Source organism: Sebastes umbrosus, chromosome 5 (assembly GCF_015220745.1).
Source record: "Sebastes umbrosus isolate fSebUmb1 chromosome 5, fSebUmb1.pri, whole genome shotgun sequence".
Taxonomy (NCBI): Eukaryota; Metazoa; Chordata; class Actinopteri; order Perciformes; family Sebastidae; genus Sebastes; species Sebastes umbrosus.
Genome location: NC_051273.1, coordinates 1,913,263 through 1,938,451, shown reverse-complemented (window position 1 = coordinate 1,938,451; position 25,189 = coordinate 1,913,263). Strand labels below are relative to the sequence as shown.

The window sequence follows — 25,189 nt, the reverse complement described above, 5'->3', positions numbered from 1 at the left end:
AAATGCACTTAAAGTATCAAAAGTAAAAGTACTCCTTCTGCAGGAAATGCTTCTTATGAGATATATAAGATTGTGACAGACATTAAAGAGGATCTATTATGCTTTTGTGCTTTTTTCCCTTTCCTTCAGTGTGTTATATAGTTTTTTTGTGCATGTAAAAGGTCTGCAAAGTTATAAATCCCAAAGTCCAGGCCAATGGGAGTTAGTCTTCCCCTCAGAAACACTGCTCCTGAACGCCTCGATTGAAGTCCCGCCTTTTCTACTGTAACGTGGTGATATCACCAAGTAACACATTTGTATAATACCTGCCTAGCGACTAGTCATTATTTTGTGTAAGACGAATACATGCAGCAGCATCAGCAGCAGCCATGTTGTGTCCAAACAGAACGGGTCTTTATTCAGGAAGTGAAAGAAAAAAAAAAAGATTGTAATCAACACCCCATTTAAATACAAAACCAACAAAAATAAAAATAAACATGATATTCATTTTGCATATCAAAGAACCATTCAGTAATAATTACAATCCAAACACCTCATAAACCACTTTTGTGAATCTATACACAAACTCTGATTTAGAAATTAGTCACTTTAACAATAAAATTACAAATATTTAGCTTTAAAAATAATTAAACTCAAAATAATATCTTAGCAATTAGCATCTTAATTTTTTTTTATATATATATAGTGAATTTCCACATAAAAATACAAAATGATACCAATGACATTTAAATATGAAAAAAATTATTCCAAGAACTCTGCTACTATTAAATAAAATAAAAGGTGGGATAAAACAAGATGAAATGAAATAGAAATATGCATGAAAAAGTCTCTCCTTTTGTTAGCAAAACACTATCCAAAATAACTACAATCATTTACAATCAGTACAAAGATATCTGGATTTAAAAATAGTTGCAATGAAAAAACGGGGTTTATTTTTTCTGACAGTAAAAAAATGACACTGTGGATCAGAAATCTGCAAAATATGCAATGAAAAAAATAAATCTGCATTAAAAAGGTTTACACTGTAGTTCTTACTTTTTATACAAACATTAGAAACAGTATTGCACATCACAACACAGATTCGAGGTTAGTCAGCCTTTCAAAATGTGTTATATTCAAGTTTCAGAGCATCTACGAGGACAGGCAGCTGGGCCTCGATGCAAACAGGGGAGAATCTCAAGTGTCTTCCAAGAATAGAATAAAACCTTCATGTTTCCTTCCTTCAAATGAAATGTGTATCAAAATAAGAGTCAACTGTGTATCAAAAAACTTTGATGTTGTTACTAATGACATGATTCGTTGTCTTTGAACAGAACTTTTGGACATAATTAGCACTGGAAAGGGGGGGGGGGGGAGGGGGGGAAATAAATCGTATAATTGTCCTATTTAAATAGAAAAATACAATCAAAATCAAATAGGTTTTTTTTTTGTCTACAAAAATAGTGAAATAAATATGATTTTTACAAAAACAAAGACACATACAGAACAAAGTAACAGTGTTCAACATAGAAAATAGAACCTCACAAAAACAGCACGAGTCAAGTGTTACAGGTGACGATATTCAAACATTCATGAGAACTAAAGCCACGACGGGGACGACGGGAGCTCGACCTTTAAAGGGCGGGTCCATCTCAGACGTTAGCTATTTGATAAGATTGTGAATAATGTGAACGCTAGCACTAGCGTTGAGTCAACGTTAGCTGTGCAAAGTTTGGAAATTTCCTTCCTTTCCGACGAGGAACTGAAGCCGTTATATCGCTCTCTTCAAAGCCACCAGACTCCATTCGTAAAAACAGTTATTTTACCTCTCAGAACAGGGGAGTTGCTGGTCTACCGCTGCCTCGATCGCTAAGTTAGTTTGTGTTATTGTGTGACCTTCGGATCCAAACTAACGCGGCGTCCACACAGCCGACCGCCATCTAAGTTACTGTATGTAACGTTAAGACACTGACTACAAGGATGTTTATATACTAAGGGTCTCCAACAAGTAGCTCGCCCGTTTCTGAGTGGCTCTCTAATCGTACAAAAAGAACATATACACATATATTTGATAACACAAAGTCACTTTGTAACCTTGTTTAAATTTCTTTCCAATCAAATTCACAGACATCCCGCCCCCTTCTGACACAAAATGGTTACGTGCCAATCAGCTGTCGATTAGAGGAGTTATGCCGCTTTCATGTTTGGTTATTAATTGTCTGTTTGTCTGTTATTGGCGATGTACAACTTGGTGCTATGAGAAGCTCTCAGACACTTTCATATCGTCAAATTAGCTCTCAAAGGAAAACAGGTTGGAGACCCCTGCTATAAACTGTACATGTAGCAGCGTCATCATGCAGAAACCTACGTCAGGTCACCATGTGGGAAAACATTCTTAGAAGGGCTAATAGTATCTTGATGCTAAAACATACCAAAATTTGAATATTCAGATTTGAATACATAAGGAACTGGGAAGCTACAGAATGATATTAAAAATAATGGACCCGCCCTTTAACTTCCACCTCGATCACGTCAAAGCGCGCGACGCCATCCCGACTCCCCCGTCCTCACAACATCCAGACTACATTAGAATATATTAGAAAATATTGGATTCCTGCTCTACTCATACAGAACATAGATAACTTAAGACCACTGCTTTTCACGCTACATCTTAAATAAGCAATCATGAAAAAATAAAAAATGTAATAAATCATCTGTAGGATTATAAATAGGTGGAGAGAATCCACATCTGCACTGAAATCACTTAAAGGGGTGGAGGGGGGGTGGATAAGAAATAAAAACGAGTAGGGGTATAGAAAAGTAGTGCATAATATATATATTATTATAAAAAAAAAAACATATTGAAGGGCCAGTGATGGGTAAGTAGTTGACACAAACAAATTAAATTATATGACGTAAAAATAATTTTGTAACAGTATACATCGATACCGAGGAGGAGCACACACCGGGGGGGCGTGGAACACAAAAACCACGACGACACACTTGTACAGTACCAAACGGACGGCTGGGCCGCCGTACTCAAACAAAGATTGTCCCTAAATAGTTATTTTAGAGTAATTCAAGGTGGAAATCAAACAGACAAACAACACAAAACAAAGGAGAGTTTCATCTTTAGCACGCCAAGAGGTCATCGTCCTCGTCGTGAAAGCGTGAGCTGAGGAGATGTGGAGATATTTAATCTTTCTTTGCTGCAGCCACACAGCAGCAGCAACGCCTGACTGATTCATTACAAAATATGCAGTTTAGAGATGTTCTAATGATGCTTCTCCCATTTAAAGTGTTTTGTTTGCATTAGTTCTGCCAGGGCGACGCTCTATCAGACTGACCTTTGGACTCATTTAGACGTTTTTAATTCTCCTCTAAACTAAACTAGAGCCTCAGTCTACACTAGAAACAGTCACACAGCACGGGGACGACACAAACCACTGAACACCACTCTGCTTCTCACAACAGGAGCTTTTTTTTGTTTTGTTTTTTGCCATACAAGCCACCATGTCACAAGATGATGGCGTCCACTACAGTAGAACCAATATCACTTCTTGTTAAGTATGTAAACAACAGATAAACATCAACGCATGCAAGTTTAAATATGTTATTTTTTTTATTTATTTAGCTTTGTCTGATTTTTTTTTTTGTTTGTCCCTCGTAGGCATCTGTAATAGACGGTCATGCTACTTATTCAATTATGATTTCAGTGGTTTGTTTTTATCAGTGTGTTGTTTTTATCCTGCATGCTATTTGTGCAGCTATAAGCCTATTGTGGTAACATGCACTTTCCACGGCAATGGGGGGCCATTTAGTGGTTGAGTGCATTTAATTTCTGGTTTATAAATATATTACCTACACATCCATTCATATATACGTATATATATATAGCAGCAAAGCTTCTAAAATAGCTTGTTAAGTATAAATGTTGAATACAGTTAGCAGGAACCAGATTTAGTATTTTGAGGTATCACTCTATGGGTCAGTATGAGCGCAGAAATAACCCTATTTTATTTTAATAAACTCTCTAACAAGAAGAAAGAGCCCATGGCAACGTTTAAAAAACAATTGTTTTGTGTCAATTTCCTATCTCTTTTGTTTGCTACCTTTGGTTAATGACCTGGGGCAGGCGTCGACGTTAAGAGAATCAAGGTTTTCCCAGAAGCAAGTGTGCTCTATACACGCACTGTCGGGTGGCGGCTATAGCAGCAGACAAACAGACAGACGAGCTGCCCCCATGCAAAAAAACATTCCCATTATCTACTTTTAAATCTCACATACAAAAATAATAATAATAAAAAAACCTACAAAAATCAATCTCTTTTTTAAATCTCCTCTTAGAAAAAGATGAAAGTACCACAAAAGAGTTGTCAGAGCCTGAGATGTGAGGGGGGTTTTGGTGAAAAACTGAGGCTTGTGGTGTTTGGCTGCTACAAAAGATATATAGATATATATATATATATTATAGTATATACTGTATAGTGTTACGTACTGGATTATACTGATAGCTTAGGAGAGCAGGAGAGGCAGAGCGATGCTCTCTTTCCTGTTAGCCGGGGGTTTTGTTTCCCTTCCCTCTGACTGTGTCACCGCGGTCGTGGTCGCACCTCTAGTTCCAGCGGAAGTGGATCTGGCGTGGGCGGTCCGCTCCCTCTTTGACCAGCGGCTTGTGAAACTCTCGCCCGGCGCGGGAGTGGATGTTGGCCCAGCAGAACTCGCAGTAGTACTGCAGACAGGTGACGTTGGCGCAGAAGAAGGGAGCGAATTTGCCTCCACAGCGTGCACCCTGACACTCATCACACAGCTGGTCATCCAGGACGTACGGCTTCACCTCCACCTGCAGAAGACACAAATACATACAGGAAAACATATGATGATGTGTTCATGAAAGGCATGAAGGGCTTACAGCAGCAGGGACTGGGGAGGAAGATAATTCAATCAGCACTAATAAGCTTTCGCTCACCATAGCAACAAGCTGCTGCTCGTCACACACACACACACACACTTGCATTCACAAATTATGTGAATGACACGTCCTAATGGTGACTGAGTCATTCTGAGAAATAGGGGACTTTGTGAACAGTTATTGAAGGGGAGGCTGTACCCGCTTGTCAATGTCTCCGTGCTGCAGCTGGACGAATCTGGCGCTGATGGCAGCGATGTAACTCTGCTGATTGGAGAAGGCCACTCGCCCCGCCCCCTTGGGGTACTTGAGCTCCGGGTCGGTGTCGATGCCGGCGTAGCAGACGCCGCCGTAGAGACGGTCCATGATCATGGCCAGCTCAACTAGACAAAGGGGGAGAAGCTGTCAGACTCTTGTTGTAGAATTTTTATTTTATTTATTTTATTTATTTTATACAAAATATGATAGCCTATTATTTTTTATATATTTATTTATTTAGTTTTATAATCTTGTCTTTTTATTCATTTATTTTGGATTTAATTTTTTATTGTATGTTGTCCTTTTTTATTCTATTATCACTATGTACCTTTCTGTTTTTTCTTGTCCTTTTTTGTGTACATAATATGTCACTGAATATATCATACAGTATTGTACCACTTGTTAAAAATCACAATAAACAAAGTAAAATAAAAAAAACATTAAAAAGTCAGAATAAACCATGCTTGCATAATACATCTCTCTCTGCCCTGCAAAGTTAGTATTTTTTTTTTTTTTTACAAATACGATCGCCTACTATTTTTAATTTATTTATGTATTTTAAAAATATTTTTTTTATGTTGTCTTTTTATTTATGAATTTTGGATTCCTTGTCCTTTTTTATTTTATTATCACTATGTACCATTCTGTTTCTTCTTGTCTTTTTTGTGTACATAATATGTCACTCAATATAATATACAGTATTGTACCACTTGTTAAAAATCACAATAAACAAAGTAAAATAAAAAAAACATTAAAAAGTCAAAATTATAATAATACATTTATTTAGAATTAGCCATGTTCGCTTAATACATCTCTCTCTGCCCTCCAAAGTTAGTATTTTTATATGATTTTTATACGATTACCTACTTTTTAAAAATTTCTTTCTTTTAATTTCTTTTTAAATCTTGTCTTTTTTTATTTGAATATTTTTTTTTCTAATTTACTGTATGTTGTTCTTTTTAAAATTGTATTATCACTATGTGTACTGTTCTGTTTTTTCTTGTTTTTTTGTGTACATAATATGTCACTGAATATATTATACAGTATTGTACCACTTGTTAATAAATAAATAATATAAGAGAAATTAGAAGAATTAGCCTTAATACATCAGTCTCTGCCCTGCAAGTTTTTTATTTTTTTATTTTTTATTTATTTTTAATAAATACAATAGCCTACTATTTTTAATTTATTTATGTATTTTTAATTTTTTATTTTTATGTTGTCTTTTTATTAATGAATTTTGGATTCCTTGTCCTTTTTTAAATTTTATCATCACTATGTACCGTTCTATTTTTCTTGTCTTTTTTTGTGTGCATAATTTCACTGAATATATCATACACTAAGTCTGAATCTAAAGTAATTCCTGAATAGAAAACTGATCTGAAATTGCTCAAAAAGAAAAAGATTGTGTGTACTTACTTGCTCTCAGGGGGCGAGGGACGCCTCCCACAAAGATGGTCTTGCGAGGATCGAGGGGCTGAGATCCGTCCATCACAAAGTCACTGTCGCTCAGGTTCCACGGTCGAATTTGCACCTGGAGTCAAAATCAAATTCAACTTTAAATCCTCTCTCTCTTTATTAAGGAAAAATCAAAATGAAATGGCAGCATAGCTGTGTCTGTTCATGGTGCTGCTGGACTCACGGGTTTGTCCTTGATGGTGGGGCTGGAGACACACAGGTAGAGCTTCCCGTCCTCCTCCATGCAGGCTTCAATCAGAGCCTGAACTGAGCTCTCCTCCTGGAACAGCAGGAACGCGTAACCTAGGAAACACACATCCACAGCATCAGCATCAGTGTGTGCACACAGAAATAAAGACTGTGTTGCAGCCATGTTTATTATGGAGGCTTTTGTCAGTACCTTTAGGTGGAAAGTAGGACTTGCTCTCTGCTTTGTGTGGCCAGTCCACCACCAGGTGACCAAAGCGGCGGAAGCTTGAGGTTATTTCATCTGAGGGGGGAAAATGAAACAGCAGACAGGTGAAGAACAGGACAGATAGGTTGATAGAATAGAAGAAGCAAGTGAGGTGTTATCTTCCTCACCTTCGTCTATGTCAGGAGGCAAACCTCCCACAAACACCTTGCGGGAGAAGCGCTCGATGCGCTCCCCGTTCTGGTGGGGGTAACAGTTGGGGGAGCCGTGGACTCCGGGGACGCCCTGGTTGCCGTGGCCGTCGTCGAGGAGATTGTCATCAATGGGGAAGAGGGAGGAGCGGCCTGGTGGAGACAAACAGGCAGTTAAAGCTTCAGTAAATAAACATGTACCTAAAACCTCTCCTTTATTTAATCTGCTGTGACAGCAACACATCCAGAAGAGAGGCGGTCTATAGATTAATGTTTCTGCTTTTTACTGCAGTTTCACGCTGAGTGGTTGTGAGACAAAAGCACCAGCTTTAAGAGAGGATTATGTTCAATTTAGTTTTTACAGGTCCGAGACGGAGACACGCCATCATGTGTGCTCCACTCTGAGCGGCGTGGCGGGTGAAGCAGGTGTGGAACAAAGCTGTTAATAACATCGCTGAGCAGTATGGAGCCCCAAAGTGTTCCAATATTAAATACATAAATATGTTGAGTTTATTTATTTTATTTAAACAGGAAGTCCCTCGAGATTAAAATCTCTTTTTTGAGGGAGACCTGGCAAAGATAGCACGCCATTATAATGTTACAAAAACTATAAAATAAAGCATATCAAAAACAGACATTAAAAATACAAACGACAACAGATACATATACAAAATAAATTAATATTTCATATATTATAAAATAGTCATATGAATGAATTGTATAAAATATGTAAATGAAACAGAAATATTTTAAGAAATTATTAAATAGTTATAGGAGTTCATTTTTATTTAATATTAGAAGTTTTTATATATATATATATTTTCTTATTTTATATGCAAAACGCTCTTTACCAAGAGTCTCTTCACATTTATTTCATGTCACTTTTGTCACATTTTTATTCACACAAAACTTGGCTCATATAAATATATTTTACACAATTTACTCATATGAATATTTATTTCATATTGTCTCTTTATTTCTTTAATATTAAAGGTCCCATATCGTGCTCATTTCATATTTATATTTGTATTTTGGGTTTCTACTAGAACATGTTTATACGCTCTAATGTTCAAAAAACACTTTATTTTCCTCATACTGTCTGCCTGAACATGCCTGTGTTTACCCTCTGTCTGAAACGCTCCGTTTTAGCGCATTTAAACAGAATTGCGTTGCTAAGCAACAGCTTGAGATCCATGTTTACATCCTGTCAGCTGATTTTATTCACATACGCTGCAACCGGAACTAAACTGGGACACATTTAGTGTAATGTTTACATTTAAAACTGTGTAATGGTCTATAGAGTGTGTATTTGTGACATCACAAAGTTACAGACAGCTTGTTTCAAAAGCACAGTTTCTGAATACGGGATGTGTGTATTTCTCCAATGGATTGAGCGTTTTGATAGTTTCACAGTGTTTATATACGACTTAAACCTTCTGTATAATATAAAAGACATCTCACTTTTTCAATATGGGACCTTTAAACTAGACTTTGGGGTTCCATAGATCGGAGGCACAACTGCCGCAGTGCTTCAGATAAAGGGGACCAAACCTGAAACCATTGACATCATGCATGTCTGGATACGAAAACAAAACAACCATTAAGTGTTTCTGTTATATTTTTTGATAGCAAAGTTTAACGATTGCATAACAACGCTGCAAAAAACAACAACGATGTCGTCCTGAATTTAGAAGCAGAAAGATAATTTGAATTCTGCCTCCAGACTTGAGGCCTCAGTTTGGTATCCATTCAAGCAGTAAAGCATGCCACAAGAGAATAAGCCACAGACGTGTTGCAGAAAGTTTACCTCGACGTCTCCCATAGCTCCTGGCTGCATGTAGAAAAGTACAAGAGTACAAGTTTCAGCGGTGCACACATTCTCAAAAAGGTATATTTAACCTCTGCAGAGTTATCTCATGACCTCTTTACACAACCATCTATCAATTTAGTCAAATAAGCTGTCGATCATAGAAAGAAATGAACCAAACTGACTTTAAACAGCTTATTTTACATCCTCCTGAGACCCAGAACAACATTTATACTCTTCCTTTGCTCTGAAATCTCATTTAACTTCTCCTTAGACAACTTTCTTCTTTCTCTACAATGTGCCAGATCTGATTGAAGCCATTTGGAAAACCAACTCCACACATGTTACGTCACTTTGAAGCCCTGGATGTCCTCCGTCAGAGACAACAAGGCTCGTCTCAGCAACACGTTCGGCCTCAGAGACGAGAGCCAAAAACTGGACGAAAATGAAGAGCTGATGTCTGCTGGGTCTCAGGGGGAAACGACGAATACCAGAGACAATAAAAAACACGCTAGCAGTGATTAAAAGACGCTGTCTGACCCAGATCTGTGTCCCGTTGAGAGACACTAGTATAAAACAAGATCTTATTTTTGACACCAGCATGACGTGTGTCCACATGAGAGGCTGCAGGGCTGCAATTACTCTAATTAGTGGCACTGAAAATGTACATGTTAATGGAAGGGTGTAACAAAGTCCTGTTTGTGGTGCATTCAAAGTCGTCAGATGACTTCGTATCACAATGGGAACGCTCCTCATCATGTGAGCGCCATCACAAAGCTTTAGGACTGTAAACCAGAGGGAATCGGGAGGTTTGAAAATGCTTCACTGAAGGTTAAAAAACGTAAAATACAACGGTGTTTATAGAGCCCACAGTGGCATTACAGACACATGTACAGTATGTAAATATACTGTATAGATTTGTGAAAAGAACATAAAAAACAGGTGAAGAAATAGATATTCTCTTCTCTACACCAGACCCGCCACAAGTCACCTCTATAGTACACTGGCTCCCAACCTTTTGTGTGTGACAAGTGACATATTCTAACCCAAATAGTGAAGTGAAGTTTGTGTAAAATCAGGAGGCGACTCCTCTGGTTGTATAGAAGTCTATGAGAAAATGAGCCTACTTCTCTCTTGATGTATTACCTCAGTAAACATTGTAAACATGAGTTTATGGTCTCAATCGCTAGTTTCAAGTCTTCTTCAATACAGCATGATGTTCATTTAGTAAATTATGGTCCCATTTAGAGTCAGATAGACCATAAAGCAAGGGATGCTTTAGGGCGGGGCTACCTTGTGATTGACAGGTCGCTACCACGGCGTTGTCCGGTCTGGGAGTTGTCCTTGTTTTCGTCTTAGAACTTTAACTCTTTCACAGTTTGTTTTCACTTCATGAAAGTAAAAATCATAACATTTTTGGTCGCCTAAAAATGTCTTATTCAGCGTTTGGTTGTACTTAGCTCCACCCTCTTGTGTCACTTCTGGTTGCAAAAATACAAGATGACAACGGCCAACATGCCGAACTCGAGGCTTCAAAACCGTAGTCTACAAACCAGTGGGTGACGTCACGATGACTACGTCCACTTCTTATATACATTTTATGTGTAAAACGAGCGATTTGGATGAATTCTGAGTAGATTGAGAGATGAGTTTTCCTGTTTTTAGGAACTTTTAATACAGTTCTTTGTATCATGTATTTTTAAAAATCATACATACTTAATGGCCTTTTTTCTTTAGGTCTTCACCGTGCCCTGATCCTGTTTGTATCTCAAATAATAATAACAATTTACCTTGTGTTCTTCACAGAAATGAATGAAATGTTGAGATATACTGTAGATCAACTGTATGTATATAAAAAAAGTTGTCTTTATAGCCCTTAAAATCAAGAAGGCCTCGCGAACCCCCAGCAAAGATTTGGAGAGGGACCCCCCCAGGTTGGGAACCAGTGACCTAGTCCAGTGGGACCCTATTATACCACTGAGAGTCTGGTGAGAGCGTCTAATGAGGTAACAGTGGAAGCATCATGAGAGGTGGAGACACAAGGTACGTTTCCATCCACTTTTTTTCATGCACATTTTCAATTTGTGCATGAAAACAGCTGGATTGAAACGCAGGAAATTAGAAAACAGCCCAGAATATTACGCTTGGCTGAGCTGGAAAAGTTGGCGTATCGATAAAAGCAAAAAATTGCGAAGGACACAGACTTAGCGAATGACTCATGATGAACATAAGGCGTGTGATTTAAACTGAAGCTGCTGCATTAATTCACTTATATTCTTTTGGCAGTTTTCTGTAAATGGGATGATAATTTGCTCCACATGTGGATGTAAAGCTGCAGGGAGACGGTGCTCAGAGATAATTACCATTGAGCATGAGGAGGCCGTCGGCCCCGGGGTTAGGGCATCCCACACGGCCTGACATGAGAAACACACAGAAACAGGGATGAGACACTGAGCAGATGGAGAGGACAGGGCGAGGCCACGCACACACACACACACATACAGTATATAACCACAGATCCTCCCTGTGAATGTGTAACAGCCTTCTCACATGTCTACAGCGAGGACGACTGTCAGCAGAAGGAACAAAGCTCTCCTCATCCTCACAGACACCTTGAGTTCTTATTACCAGAACACAGAATGAAACACTTCCTTTGTCTTCATCAACAGTAAGATAGAAGAGTCTTTAGACAAAACGGATCATTTCCTTTTCAGTTTTAAAGGAACAGTGTGTCGCATTTAAGGGGATCTATTGGCAGAAATTGAATATAATATTAATAACTATATTTTCTTTAGTGTATAATCACCTTATAATAAGAATTGTTGTGTTTTTGTTACCTTAGACGGAGCCGTTTATATCTACATACGGAGCGGGTCCTCTTCACGGAGCCGGCCGCCGTGTTTCTACAGTAGCAACGCGTTCTCACTCCCAACTCGCCGACGCATGGGTTACCCCTCTTGCGTTACTTTTGGACGGACCGGGGACGGCGTGTCAATATACGCTCCGTTACATGCATAGTGTCCTTTCAAAATAAACTTCAGTTTTCACAGGAAGTTAGGTTTAGGCAACACAACCACTTAGTTAGGGTTAGGAAACGATCGTGGTTGACGTTAACTTAATTGACTAGCGACTCACAGAGCTAACGATACTAACGACTCATGTGAGTAGCGACTCACGTGATTGACGATACCAACGACTCACGTGACTCACATGACTGCTGAGTCATACTGACAAAATAAGACAACGTCACTTTTGGTTTCACACAGGACACGAACAGCGGTCTCCTGGTTGAAAGTCTTGGAGCACCACTAAGTCATCTTCTAAAATGCAAATATTTGCTGTTTTTTTTTTAGTTCCCCAAACAAAATCAAATCAAAACATTGTTGGTCTGACAAAACAAAAGATTAGATATAGAAAAATATTTGTTATGTTAATCAGTAATTAAAATAATCATTAGTTGCATCCCTAATTTCAATCATATTTATGTTAGATTGTAATTTTTTTGTCTGTCTATTTGTGTTTGTGATCCCTTTATGATCTCTGATGTTTGTCATTTTTAACACATCTGTGTGTCCTTCCTGCAGATAAGCGATTTCTTTTCATTTATATACAAATGTTAAAGGGACTGTTTGTAACTTTTTAAGCATATAAATGTACCGGGTCGGGACACATGCGCGATCGCATATGCGTGCTCGCGTGTGGCCGCTGCCTCTGCTCCTCTGCCTGCTCGCCTTCACTCAGACAGCGCGCGCGTTCTCGCGTACTCGCTCCACCTCTAGACGTGAACGCGCGCTCACTCCACACTGCAGAAGAGTTAGTTTAGCTCTGAGAATATCTAGTGAATGTTCAGGGGACGGTTGTGCAGAAATAAATGCTGCCGCTACGTTATTGTCTCGTTACCGACCAGGTGCCGGTGTCTCCACTGTTCACTCCGGCTGCGGGCGGAGAGAGCAGGGAGACACGCTGCGGAGCCCCTCAGCCTGCGCTGGGGCAGGAAAAGCCAACACAATATCAGCATTGATTCATGGAGAGACCTTGGTCTGGTCAGCTAACATTACTGCCAAGCAGCTGAAATATAGAGTGATATTGTGCTTTTAGCTGACGTGTGTCGCCTCACTGTTTTGAGCGATGCTCGTTCAGGTATATTTAGAGCGAGCAAGCACGAGCCCGGCGCTGACTTTCGTTGATTTCACGGCCACAGGTGTCGCTGTTAACAAGCATTTCTGAAAGTTACAAACAGTCCCTTTAAATTTAGATTTTTTATGTGATTACAGCATGTTTTAGATTATTTGGATGGCATAAGATTTAGCTTGTGGAAAAATTAGACAATAGCAGGTGAAACTGGTCGAGACTGTGTGTATTTAGCCGTTCATTCTGACAATCAGGACATGGGTATGTGTTGCTGTCGGTGGCACGAAAATCAGAAATGATCAAATTCTACATCGTAGCTTTAAATGTTAAAAAGCACCAGAAAGTGCTGTTAAAAACAGAAAACAATAATAATTTCAAATATCACCTTGCAGCACGATATTTTCTGGTTCATGAGGTCAGAAAACTGTACACTGTTGTGTCAGCCATGTCAGTGCTATAAAAGGCAGAGCCTCCCTCCCTCCCTCCCTCTCCTCTCTTGGCTGTCATACACAGTGTGTGAAAGTGTGATCACATCTAAAATTAGTCCAGATCCTCGTCGTCTCTCTGCTGTGCACACTGGTCCATGTCCTCTCCATCTGCTCCGGCAGAGAAAACAAGAAACTCACCCGAGAAACAAGGGCACGGGTTGAGTCCTGATATTAACGAGGTCTTAAAGGGTGACTTTAGTTTTTCAACCTGGAATCTATTTTCCCATTTTTTCGTGTCTAATGGGGACAACACTTTCTGAAACTGCTCCAGTATTGAGGGAGAGCTCTGTAAGCGGCAGCCGCTAAATGACCTGTGAGGGCAAGTGAGCAGCGTCAATGTAACATTAGGTCCACATAAAGGGCTTGTTTTTGCAGCAGACAGGCTCAGATTGTTATTATAAGTGTCTGACAACATTATAGAAAGGACCCTACAGAGAAATAAAACCTTTTTCTGACCTTTCTCTTGATCCGGTCTGTTTGTTATTGTGTCCAAGTCCCGCTCAAGGCAAAATCTGAATATCCGTATACTCTGTCTCGGATAAATACGAATTCAAAGGCCTCGTCCACATTGTGGAAATCATCTAAATAATCAGCCATGTCATTGAAAATCTTTTAGATAACGCTAAGCTACGCTTTCTGTTCTCCAACACAACAAACTCTTATTTCCACCATGGATGTATTCCACTATTCCACCACTGTCATCCGGCAACACGTCACCTCACCAGATTTCAGAAGGAGACTTCTCTTTGAGCGAGATTCTTTCCATAATATCAGAAGTTTAGAATAACAAAACAACAAAACAACAAGCACTTTAAGAGCGTTTTCACGAGCCAACATCTTCATCAACCCCTGATGTGGTTCCACTTCTTCTGACATGTTTGCTTTGACCTCTGGGCCGAAGAGAACACACAGAATATCATAAATGAAGTCCATAAAAATAGTGACTGTGAGCGGTACATGTCCACCAGGTCCGGCGAGGACAATGGGGGACGCGTTGCTCCACTCAAGTGATGCACCTGATTGGTCCCTGGTTTTCAAACAGGAAACAACACGGCAGCCTGCTCGTAAACTTTCTGTTATTCCGTCTAAACAATCCACCAAAATCTACTTCTGGAAACATTTTAAGAGAGAAATAGGCGGTGATGTCACTGCTGAGTTTGGTTTCATTTTAGAACTAGATTGCCTAGTTTCACAGCTTGGTCCAAGTTTCGTGAGCCGGACACTGTTCCTCGCCTTTTCATTTTGAAAGAGCAACGGCCAATGAGGAAACTCCATCACTCGGCCGACCAATCCTGTAACTCCACCCTCTGCGGTCCAGCCAAAAAAATTCAAAAGCAATTTTTCAAAAGTCTGCGAATCCCCGCATAGAAGTGGAAGAGTGGCTCTCGAGACGCCGTACATACCCTCGCCACATTTATTTTTGTATCTGGTCCGCTTTAATGCGAACCAGATTTAATAAAACTCAAACAAAAAGAATCGATTCTCTGCATCGGACTAGCCAAATGGACTATTGCTTGTGAAAGCGCCCTTACTGGATCAGTAAATGACGGTGACAGCTTGTCCCAAAAGCACCATATCGCAGCCCGTGAGCAGCTGCCGTCTACAGCGCTCTCCCTCAAGACTGGACCAATCTCAGACATGTTGTCGCTATGAGTCAGTTAGACACAAGAACATGGGAAAACAGGTCCAGGTAGAAAAATACCCTTTAATGGAGACTACAAATAACCAAACCTGCTCAAGGATTTTGGTGCTTTTCCACATATACCAACAAATAACAGCTGTATGCATGGTGAGGTTTCACCAACGTTGTTATTCTGGGTCATGTTTTAAAAGTGAAAGTGTAGCTGTCCTGTGAGGCCGTCTCTAGGAGAGGAGGGTTATTTGACACTGCTCCTCTGATGTCCAGCAGCTGAGGCCAGTGTCACACTACCGTACAGTCTCTGCTTACAGCACTTCAAAAGAAACCTCCTTAGTTTATAAATGATAAGTCGTGTATGATATTGGTCTGAAAACATCTAGAGATATACAAAACAGAATAAAAAGTGCGGTCGCCTCCCTCCTCCACTCCTCCGCCCTCAGCTCTGTGTGCTGCTCAGGTTAAGTAGCAACAGGATCAGAGCTGGAAGGTCATGTACTGTAAATGTGCAGCTGGTGGGAGAAGTATTAAGCTTTCAGCGGGGAGAAAATAAGCTGCGGTGTGGAAAAACAACACAGCTCTGGGAGCAGTGGGCCCGTCACTTCCCGGCACCGATGCCAGGCGTCCTCACCGAACACGATCACCCCCCCACCCCCACCAAACGTAGATAAAAAAAGGTGAAATCTCACCTTTCATGGGATCCTGCTCGGCTCGCATGATGTCGATCAGAGAGCTCTCCAGAGAGTGCATGTTCAGACTGTCGTACATTCTGGTGCGGTCCTGAAACACACAGGTGTGATATAGTTTTACATCACCAGAGCTGACAAAACAAACGTGTCCTCACGCTTCTAACACACTTTTGTGATTTGGCTTATGAATAATAATAAAGCCTCTGAAGTAGTGTGGGTATTTGGCTTAACGTGGAAGAGATTTCAGAGAATCAGTAGCTCACGCTTGGATTAACATTCTTTCCGTATTTATTCACTTCAGGGGTCTGAAGGTATATTTGTGAGCGGCCTATAGGAGGACGGAGTACCCGGGACCTCTGGACTCGTTCCCAGAGACTGACAGACGGACAGATGGAGAGAGAGAATGGAAACCAAAACCAGGAGTGGCATTTAGCTGCAGAGCTGAGATGGAGGTTATGAGCTCATCAACGGGCCACTGAGACACTTCTATGACGCGCTCCGATGGTAATATTCTGGTGACTAGTCTGTCCTACCTAACACACCCAACATAGTGCAGAGTAAAGGTCAGTTCATACTCTGATAGTGACACATTGTAGGTTGCCTAATATGCTTTCGCTTGCTTTCCCATGTGTTAGTTTAGGAGTGACAGCAGAGAATGAAGAGTTGTATTAGATGGCATTGCAGAGAATTGAATTAGAATTGATTGATCCTAAAAGGGTTGCCAGACTTTTCTTGTAGTCAATGAGTCATTTTCAAGACAAGTCATGGTTTCCAGAAGAACATAAATTAGCGTTCCACTGATTTAGGACTCCTCAAACATTGTCGGACTCACGATGGACAGTTTGAATTAAAAGGATCAAAATCGATGCAGCAGAACCAGAGATATACTCTTTTTTTATTCCACGCATTCTTCTTCTTCGTCAAAACCTGTCGCCTACATTACCCATGTGGTGTGTTTTTACCAGGGGTGTAGTGCTATTTGTTTAAGTACCGGAGCGCACAATGACTACAAACTACTCCGCTCTTGAATGTAACTGTTTTTAACATTGTTCTATCGTTGTCTGGCTGGTTGTTTGGAATATTTACATACATTAAAAACTAAAAATGAAAGGATTTTTTGCTGCATTTTCATCTTTACTAGTTAACAGTTAGCCATCTATAGACCAAGAAAACATTATTTAATTCACTGTGCTGCTCAAAGGCTACCGGCAACTCTTAGGTGGAATGTTTTCTTGCATGTTCCTCAATGCATGAGTTGTTCCTCAAAGCATGAGTTGTTACTCAATGCATGAGTTGTTCCTCAATGCATGAGTTGTTACTCAATGCATGAGTTGTTACTCAATGCATGAGTTGTTCCTCAATGCATGAGTTGTTACTCAATGCATGAGTTGTTACTCAATGCATGAGTTGTTCCTCAATGCATGAGTTGTTACTCAATGCATGAGTTGTTCCTCAATGCATGAGTTGTTCCTCAATGCATGAGTTGTTCCTCAATGCATGAGTTGTTACTCAATGCATGAGTTGTTCCTCAATGCATGAGTTGTTACTCAATGCATGAGTTGTTCCTCAATGCATGAGTTGATGCTGTGAATCAACCAACACGGTTTAAATGTCAATATGACATCTTTGACCATTTCATTTGTTTTTATTGGCTCTCTTGCATGACAAACGCTTTAGTGGTGATTAGATCTTCAAACGTTAAATGAATGGATATGAATTTCAACCGGATTATGCAAACTGTGAATATTCTATGGTTGTTGCTAGTAGCGGTTAATGTAGCCTCGAGCCGCTGGCCTCGAGCAGAGATGAGCAGCGAGCTACAGACGTCTGGTTAACTCACTTCTTTCTAACTCCACACCTTCAGATTTCTTTCAGACTTGTAGTCCGACACTGACTTAAGTAACATCATTAGAGGCAATTTATCAGACTGGAGCCACAAGACGCTTTATACAACGTTTCCCACATATTCAGTAGGACTCTTCCTAGAACATCTGTAAACGGACTTTGATGTGTAAAATCGGAGGAGTTTCCACTTTGGATGGATGGATGGACTTTGGAACTGGATGTGTCCACAAAAAAACTTCACTCCTTTGCCATTATGGATCGGGAGGAGATTGTAAGACACGTAGGAGCTATTTATTCATTGATAGTATTTAGTTGTTGTTTTACTAATACTAAGTAGTATTGTTTGATTGATTATTCCAGATGTTTGCTTTATTTAGATTCGATTTTTCAATAGTATATTTTGTGTAATTAGTGTTTTGTTTTGTTTGTGAATTGGGCACCTGCAGTTATATATGTAGGTAGGCAGGTATAGGACCAGCATGCACCTGGGTGGGTCTATGGAGAGGCAGCTACAGTATAGCTGTGGTTTCTTTGTTCATTCATTTGCTTGTTTTGGGAGAAATAAATCATAAGAAACACAAACTTTGCATGGACAACGGACTCTTTAGCCTGCGTGTACCACATACCCATGGTGTGTCCCTTTGATTTAAGTTTGATTTAGATTTTTCTAACAACACTGTAAAGGTTAACCCACGGCTGTGGGAATCATGGTGTTGGATGGATATTCTCTTTAACTTTAAGAATCTAGTGTTTCAGGGTGATGATACGCATTAGCGATACAAAACGGCTGTATAATTTAAGAAATGGTCTACTTCTGAGCGACGTCTAAAACATGACACAGCTGATGTGTCACCGACTGCCAAACATTAAACAGAGAGGAAGGAAGGGAGGAAGGAAAAGTCCTGGAATCTGAAAAATTCTGGGTCCGACACTGTTTATGGAAATGAACAATCCACGGAGTCAGGCCTGTTTCCTGGAATAGGAAGCGTTGCACTTCTTGGCACTGGTATCACTAATAACTTGAGCTCATAGCAACAGAAATACCGTTTGGTGACAGCATTATTTAGGTGACATCATTATTCTAGTCAGAGTGAGTCAGAGAAATTAATATCTTTTCTGTTAGCGGCCATTAAAATGTGCCATCATTCTAAGAATTAATGTATGAATTCAACATATTCAGACACATTACATTTAATTTATTAACCACGTTTGCAGTTTCATGGCTTTTATTAAATGTCTCCTTAATAAAAAAACATTATAACTCTTTGATACAGTCTCTTTTTATGAAGAAATATAGTCTTCAGCACAATAAGATTATTATTTCCTGAACGCCCAGGAGTTTATTTTATTATGGCCTTTGGTCTTGGAATAATCTGCCTCATCTCTCCAGACAGTTTTAAACAAAAGTCAACAGAAGTTTTAACCTCAAACTGTTCTGAGAACAATGTGCAACAGCTTAGTCATGTCTCGATGTCTTTTTGTCTCGATGTATTACACACGATCTGTGTCTATTCAACCTCTTCTGTTGATGCCTGGACGTGCGTGAGGTCATTTAAACAAAGATTCAGAGACTCCTGTCGGTAAGAGTCAACGCTGAAATCGTCGGACAAATTCAAGGAATGGCAAAAGACTCTTTCTTTTATGACTAGAGCTGCAATTATTCATTAATTAATTATTGTCAACTATTGAATTAATCAGCAAATATTTTGTTAATCGATTAATTGGTTTGAGTAATTTTCTAAGAAAAAAGTCAAAATTCTCTGATTGCAGCTTCTTAAATGTGAATATTTTCTGGTTTCTTTCCTCCTCTATGGCAGTAAACTGAATATCTTTGAGTTGTGGACAAAACAAGACATTTGAGGACGTCATCTTGAACTTTAGGAAACACTGATCCACATTTTTTTTACCTTTTTCTGACATTTTACAGACCAAACAACTAATCAATTAATCAAGAAAATAATCTGCGATGAAAATAATTATTAGCTGCAGCCCTAGGGGTGTCGCGATACACCCGTATTGACAACAACTGTGATATTTAAAAATGAAATATTGATATAATACACATATGATAATATGGTATAAATAATCCAGCATCTCTTAAATCATTTTATATATACAGTTACGGTTACACCTCCCTACACTTGTATTTTGAGTGTAATTCATTTGACAAAACGCACAATAAACAAAGTTAAAGATGAATTTGACTGACATGATTTTGATCACATGTTCTATAGATATCACGATAATATCGTTATCATGAATTCTTTTCATGAAATCTGATATCGGTACAGCCCTAATGCAGCACTACATTCAATACAATGATTAAATGTGCACATAATTCAAATTCATTCATTTAAATTGTTCATATTTTATACGTCTGTCTACTTTTGTTTTTTACTGTGTTGTATCTTGATTTGAGTTTTTTACAGATGCATCTTGTTTTTTGCACTATATATCCACTTTGCTGCTGTACACTGCACATTACCCCACTGTGGGACTAATAAAGGAATATCTTATCTTATCTTATTTTATCTTAATAAACCATAAAGAGCCACTAAGAGGATGTCAGCCCTCAGGTGGAATTTAAAATCACTAAAGAAAACACATAGCGGTAGTACTTTTTAGTCCAAGAATAATCATATTTTGAAAGCTAATGGAGATACTGCTATCGGCAGTGTAGCAGAAAACAAAAAGAATCAGTGAGATATGATAAAACATAACCAAATGGAGACCATCTAGATCCTATTGGAGCCTTAACAAAAGAAACGAAGAGCCGCTAATTATAGTTAGATTATCCAGTAGCATGTGATAACATCTGGTAGACCTCTCTCTAGCAATTTCCTAGAAAACACTCAACATATAACATGGAATAAGATGAACTCATGTTTTCTTTAGCTGTGCATAGAAATAGCTTTAGCAGTCTTGGTACCTGAAATAGATCTATCACCTACAACATGTTAAATGAATTCAGCCCAGCCCCCACGATGTTACACCTTTAGTTAAACCTGCAGAGCACGTCAGCTGCAGCTCCTCCCATCTGATTGAAATGCTAATTTACATCTACACACTGAAGAATCCTTTTCCTTCAGTTTCTCTACTGAATAAAAGAATCATAATTCCCTTTTTAGTGTCTGTTTCATCCAGATTGACTGGGTATGCCTCTGTTTCTAGTTCGTTCTCACCTTCAGAGCGACTCATTCTCACACTGTAATGCAGAAACAAAACAAACAAACACTTATCCCACCAACGCAACCCCAAACACGTACCTGCAGGGGCAACAAGGTGTTGCTGTTGCCGTCTGTGCGGAACATGTTCTCCTCTAACCAGGACTTAGGCCCCAGTGATCCAGCAGAGCGTGGGAACTTGGGAGGAGCGATGATGTTGCTGGAGAAGGGCTTCTTCAGGGGCGAGACGTGACTGACGGAGCCGGGTACGCCCATGCCGTTCCCTCTGCGGTGGTCCCGGCCCCAGGACATCCCACCGGAGCCCCAGCCATTACCCTGGTGGCTGCCCCACGGAGACTGCTTCACCATGGGCTACACAGAGAGAGAGAGAGAGAGAGAGAGAGAGAGGACGGAGGGGGTTAAAATCTGCATCTTTGTGTACATTATTTCATGCTTTCCTTTCTTTTCTCCCTGTCAGCTCCAGCTTGATCTGCCCCTGTGACGGGTGGTAGATAAGAAGATTTAGGGCTTTAAGACTATAATACCAAGTATCCCGTGTGCTGCGACACCGCCTGTGTAACTCTCTCTCTCTCTCTCTCTCTCTCTCTACCTGGACCTTGTGTCCACTCTTAAGCTGCATATCACACACTGAATCACATCATGCTTATAAGCTGGCGTGCTTTTCACCAGAAAATCCTGTGCACAGAGGACAATCAACTTCCTGTTTCTCACACAATCTCAACTCCTTTTTCTCTTTGTATCAACAGCTCTGGGATGTCAGATAGCGCCGTGCTTTGCTTGAAGAATAGAGTTTATTATCTAAAACATTCTGGATAATGCAAGTGCTGTTAACCCTGACGGACATGTTTTACTCTTGTACAAAAGAGCCATTGAAAAAAAAAGTGTATTAATAAACAACAAAATAATAAATAAAAAAAAGTATTCTTCTGCTTCGTGCTACATTTCATTAAATGTTCCTTTTAATGTCTCAAGCCTTTGGATATTTACAAAGCTCTCATAATCAAAGCAAGGGGTTAAAGGTCAGAGAAACAGCAACACACACTCACACGCATACTGTGCAAATCACATGAGAAACCTGAGGCTGAAGGCTACTAACACACAGGCCCAAAGACTCCTACTGCATAATCTGAACCTTCATGTGAGCCTCTGCTGCTGCTGCTCTGTCCTCAGGGTCCCCTGACTCTCTACAAACACACACACACACACACACACACACACACAGTATATATATACACACATTATCATGCTTTTTATTGTTTCCTTAAGAAAAGTGTCAACAACGACCTAAACCATAACAAATAAAGTAATATGTACACATAATAACAGATAGTAACTGTAAACTACAATACTACAAAGTATTCAAAAACAAGGAAGGAAAAAAAATTATAATAATGATAATAATTTCAAAATAGATAAAAACAATTAAATATGAATAAGAAATATAAAAAATGTCAATAAAAACATCATAATAAATAAGAATAACAGTATTATTAATAATAAAACAATTGTATTATTAATAATAATATTAATTTCAAAAACAGATAAAACAAAAAAAGGAATAATAAATATAAAAAAATAGAAATATCATAAAAAATAATAATAATAATTTCAAAAATAAATAAAACAAATAAAAATGAATAGGAAATATAAAAAAATACAAATAAACATTTTTAAATAACTAAAAAATATAGATTTATTATTAATAAAAACAACTGTATTTATAATAATAATAATAATAATAACAACAACAATAGTAATAATAATAATAATAATTTCAAAAATGAATAAGAAATATAAAAATATTATAACAAATGAAAATAATAAATAAATAAATAAATTCCCACACCAGATTCCCAGCACCTACTTATATTCACACACACACACACACACACACACAGACACCTCTAAGATACTAGATGCCTCCATTTCACCCAAACAGGCTAAACATCCATTGAGGACACCAAACCCTGCGAGCCTTTGTGTTCCCACTGACTGGGCCACAAGACAGGGATGGTCCAGAGCCATGTGACTGCATCCCACTGCCAGCTACCACAGAGAACAATCAGCTAGATTCACTGATGCTCCCTGTTGGTCCTCTGTTGACCTCCCCCCCTCACTTTGCCTCCAGAGTATAGTCCCTTCAGCCCTCACACAGGACAAATGCATTATAATAATAATAATATAATGATCCTCCAAAGACTACGGCTGCATCATATGCTTTTATCTCTGCAGAGTCACAAGATGCTCTCTGACCTGAGGTCATCCTAGTGGTAACCATCACTGCAACCTGCATCAACTTCTATCGGTCCACAATAGAAAGCATCTTAACTGGATGCATACTGGTCTGGTTTGGCAACATTACATCATATGACCACAAACTCCTGATGGGGACAGTGAAAACAGCATCTAAAAGGATTGGATCACCGTTACCACAGTTACAGGACATTTACACCACTCGCTGCAGGAAGAAAGCTCTTTGTATCATGCAGGACACAAGTCATCCAGCATGTATAGTCTGTTCTCTTATCTCCCTTCAGGGAAGCGCCTACAGAGCATCAGAGCTCAGACCTCTCGCCTCAGAGACAGTTTTTATCCTCAGGCGGTCAGACTGCTGGACAGTAGCACTAAATGAATGCAGAGCTGTGGAGTGTTTTATGGATGTTTTAGGTTGTTTTATAATTTGTATTCTCAGGTATTGTCTGATTTATTGTAGTATTTATCAACTGTACTATTTATAGATTTTAAGGGCTGAGAGAGAGCCATCAGGGTGAAATGCATTTCATTGCATTTCACTGTACACTGTACTTTTAAATGCATATGACAAATAAACTTGAAACTTGAAATTATGACATAACATCTTGATTCTAATAGGTTGTGTAGGCCTAATGCTGGTGATCAAAGGTGAATACTAGGACAGCTGTTTTATATCCTGTGTCACCTTCCTGTGATGCCTTACAGCAGCTCACCTGATGTTGGTTGTAGTTGTTCCTCTGCTGCAGGTAGGCTCCCTGCTGGAGCTGCATCTGAGGACTGACCGGGGACCTGCGGCTCTGCTGCTGCTGAGGGACGTTGAAAGAACCGCTGAAGCTCTGCACGTTAATCCCGGAGCACGGATTAACCGACACCGGAGAGAAGCTCTGGAAGAAGGCCGCCGGGTTGATGGAGGAGGAGGAGGAGAGACCCGGGTAGAAGCTGCTGTCAGAGTCCTGCTGGGGCATCTGGTGGAGGTTGATGGAGCTGGGTGCAGGAGGAGGTGGAGAGGAGCTGGTCTGGACGGACCACGGGGTGCCGAACCCAGACCCAGGTACCGAAGGAGAGGCGCTCTGCAGCTCCTGGGTCGGGAGGTTCTGGAAGGCGGTGTTGAGACCACCGGACAGCATGGTACCGGTACCGGTACCGGTTCCGCTGCCGTTACTGATGTGGTGCACGATGGGGGAGTCCATTTGGATGTTGTTCTGGTTCACAGAAGCAGCCGGTTCCTCTGGTTCTGGAGAGCCGCTCCAATGGAGCTCTGCAGCGGTGCGTAATGCGCGTAATGCTGCACGGCGCGTCGGAACCGGCAGGTGACCGAACGCAGCCTGCTGACTGGACTGCTGCTGCTGAAGGTCACAGACAGACTGCGGAGGACAGAACTGATCTGGTATCTGCTGATGATGATGATCCGGTGTGAATGCGCTCAGGGGACCGTCGGTTCGGTGGATGAATTTCCCGGTTCTGGTGTCGGTTCTGCAGGTACCGTCCTGTTCCTCGGTCGACGGGAGTATGTGCGTGGTTGTCACCCCCACAGGCTCATCATGCATGTTCTGCTGATGCGCAGCAGCTGACAGGAACAGCAGGGGCCGGTGCTGAAGGGCGAAAACCACCGGGAGGAACCAGAACCAGAACCGGGCCGCCGGGAGGAACCGGCGCAGTATCCGACAGCCGGCTACAACTGGGCTTTTAAACGAGTCCAATGCATGAACAGTATGTTTCAACCAGCTCTTCTGAAGAGAGAGGAGAGAGGAGGAGGTCTGGCCTGCAGATATTCTGGGTCCTTCTGGTCCTTCTGGTCCTTGTCTCGGTTCCACTCGGTTGATATGATGACGGGTATTAAGACCAGGCCTTCAGTGTATCCTTGCCGAGCCTGTGCGGTCCATTCCGGTCCCCCCTCCTCCGGTTACCGGCTGGTCTGGTCTGCTGCTGCAGAGGATTAAAGATCCTC

General features: G+C 40.2%; 1 protein-coding gene across 4 annotated transcripts; it reads right to left on the bottom strand.

The window, feature by feature from the left end:
• Nucleotides 1–369: 369 nt before the first annotated feature.
• cpeb2 (cytoplasmic polyadenylation element binding protein 2) lies at nucleotides 370–25,189 on the bottom strand. Of its 4 annotated transcripts, XM_037770021.1 has the most exons (11): nucleotides 23,955–25,188; nucleotides 21,070–21,339; nucleotides 15,959–16,049; nucleotides 11,378–11,428; nucleotides 9,015–9,038; nucleotides 7,187–7,360; nucleotides 7,005–7,094; nucleotides 6,789–6,907; nucleotides 6,566–6,680; nucleotides 5,090–5,271; nucleotides 370–4,822 (listed from the first exon to the last, which is right to left on the bottom strand). In XM_037770021.1, the coding sequence occupies exons 1-11, from the start codon at nucleotides 24,786–24,788 to the stop codon at nucleotides 4,595–4,597; spliced, it is 2,178 nt and encodes a 725-aa protein (XP_037625949.1). In that variant the 5' UTR covers nucleotides 24,789–25,188; the 3' UTR covers nucleotides 370–4,594. The 4 variants fall into 4 exon arrangements, with proteins under 4 accessions (XP_037625949.1, XP_037625950.1, XP_037625951.1 ...); XM_037770022.1 differs by lacking the exon at nucleotides 9,015–9,038 and having other exon boundaries at nucleotides 23,955–25,189; XM_037770023.1 differs by lacking the exon at nucleotides 11,378–11,428.

Bases quoted from the DNA above. Each gene is read 5' to 3' on its own strand.
- cpeb2 (XM_037770021.1), bottom strand. From the start codon at position 24,788: ATGCATGATGAGCCTGTGGGGGTGACAACCACGCACATACTCCCGTCG. The intron at 9,039-11,377 runs GTAATTATCTCT...TTCTACATGCAG, and splicing joins CGGCCTCCTCATGCTCAATG to CCAGGAGCTATGGGAGACGT. The intron at 6,908-7,004 runs GTACTGACAAAA...TGTGTTTCCTAG, and splicing joins GTCCTACTTTCCACCTAAAG to GTTACGCGTTCCTGCTGTTC.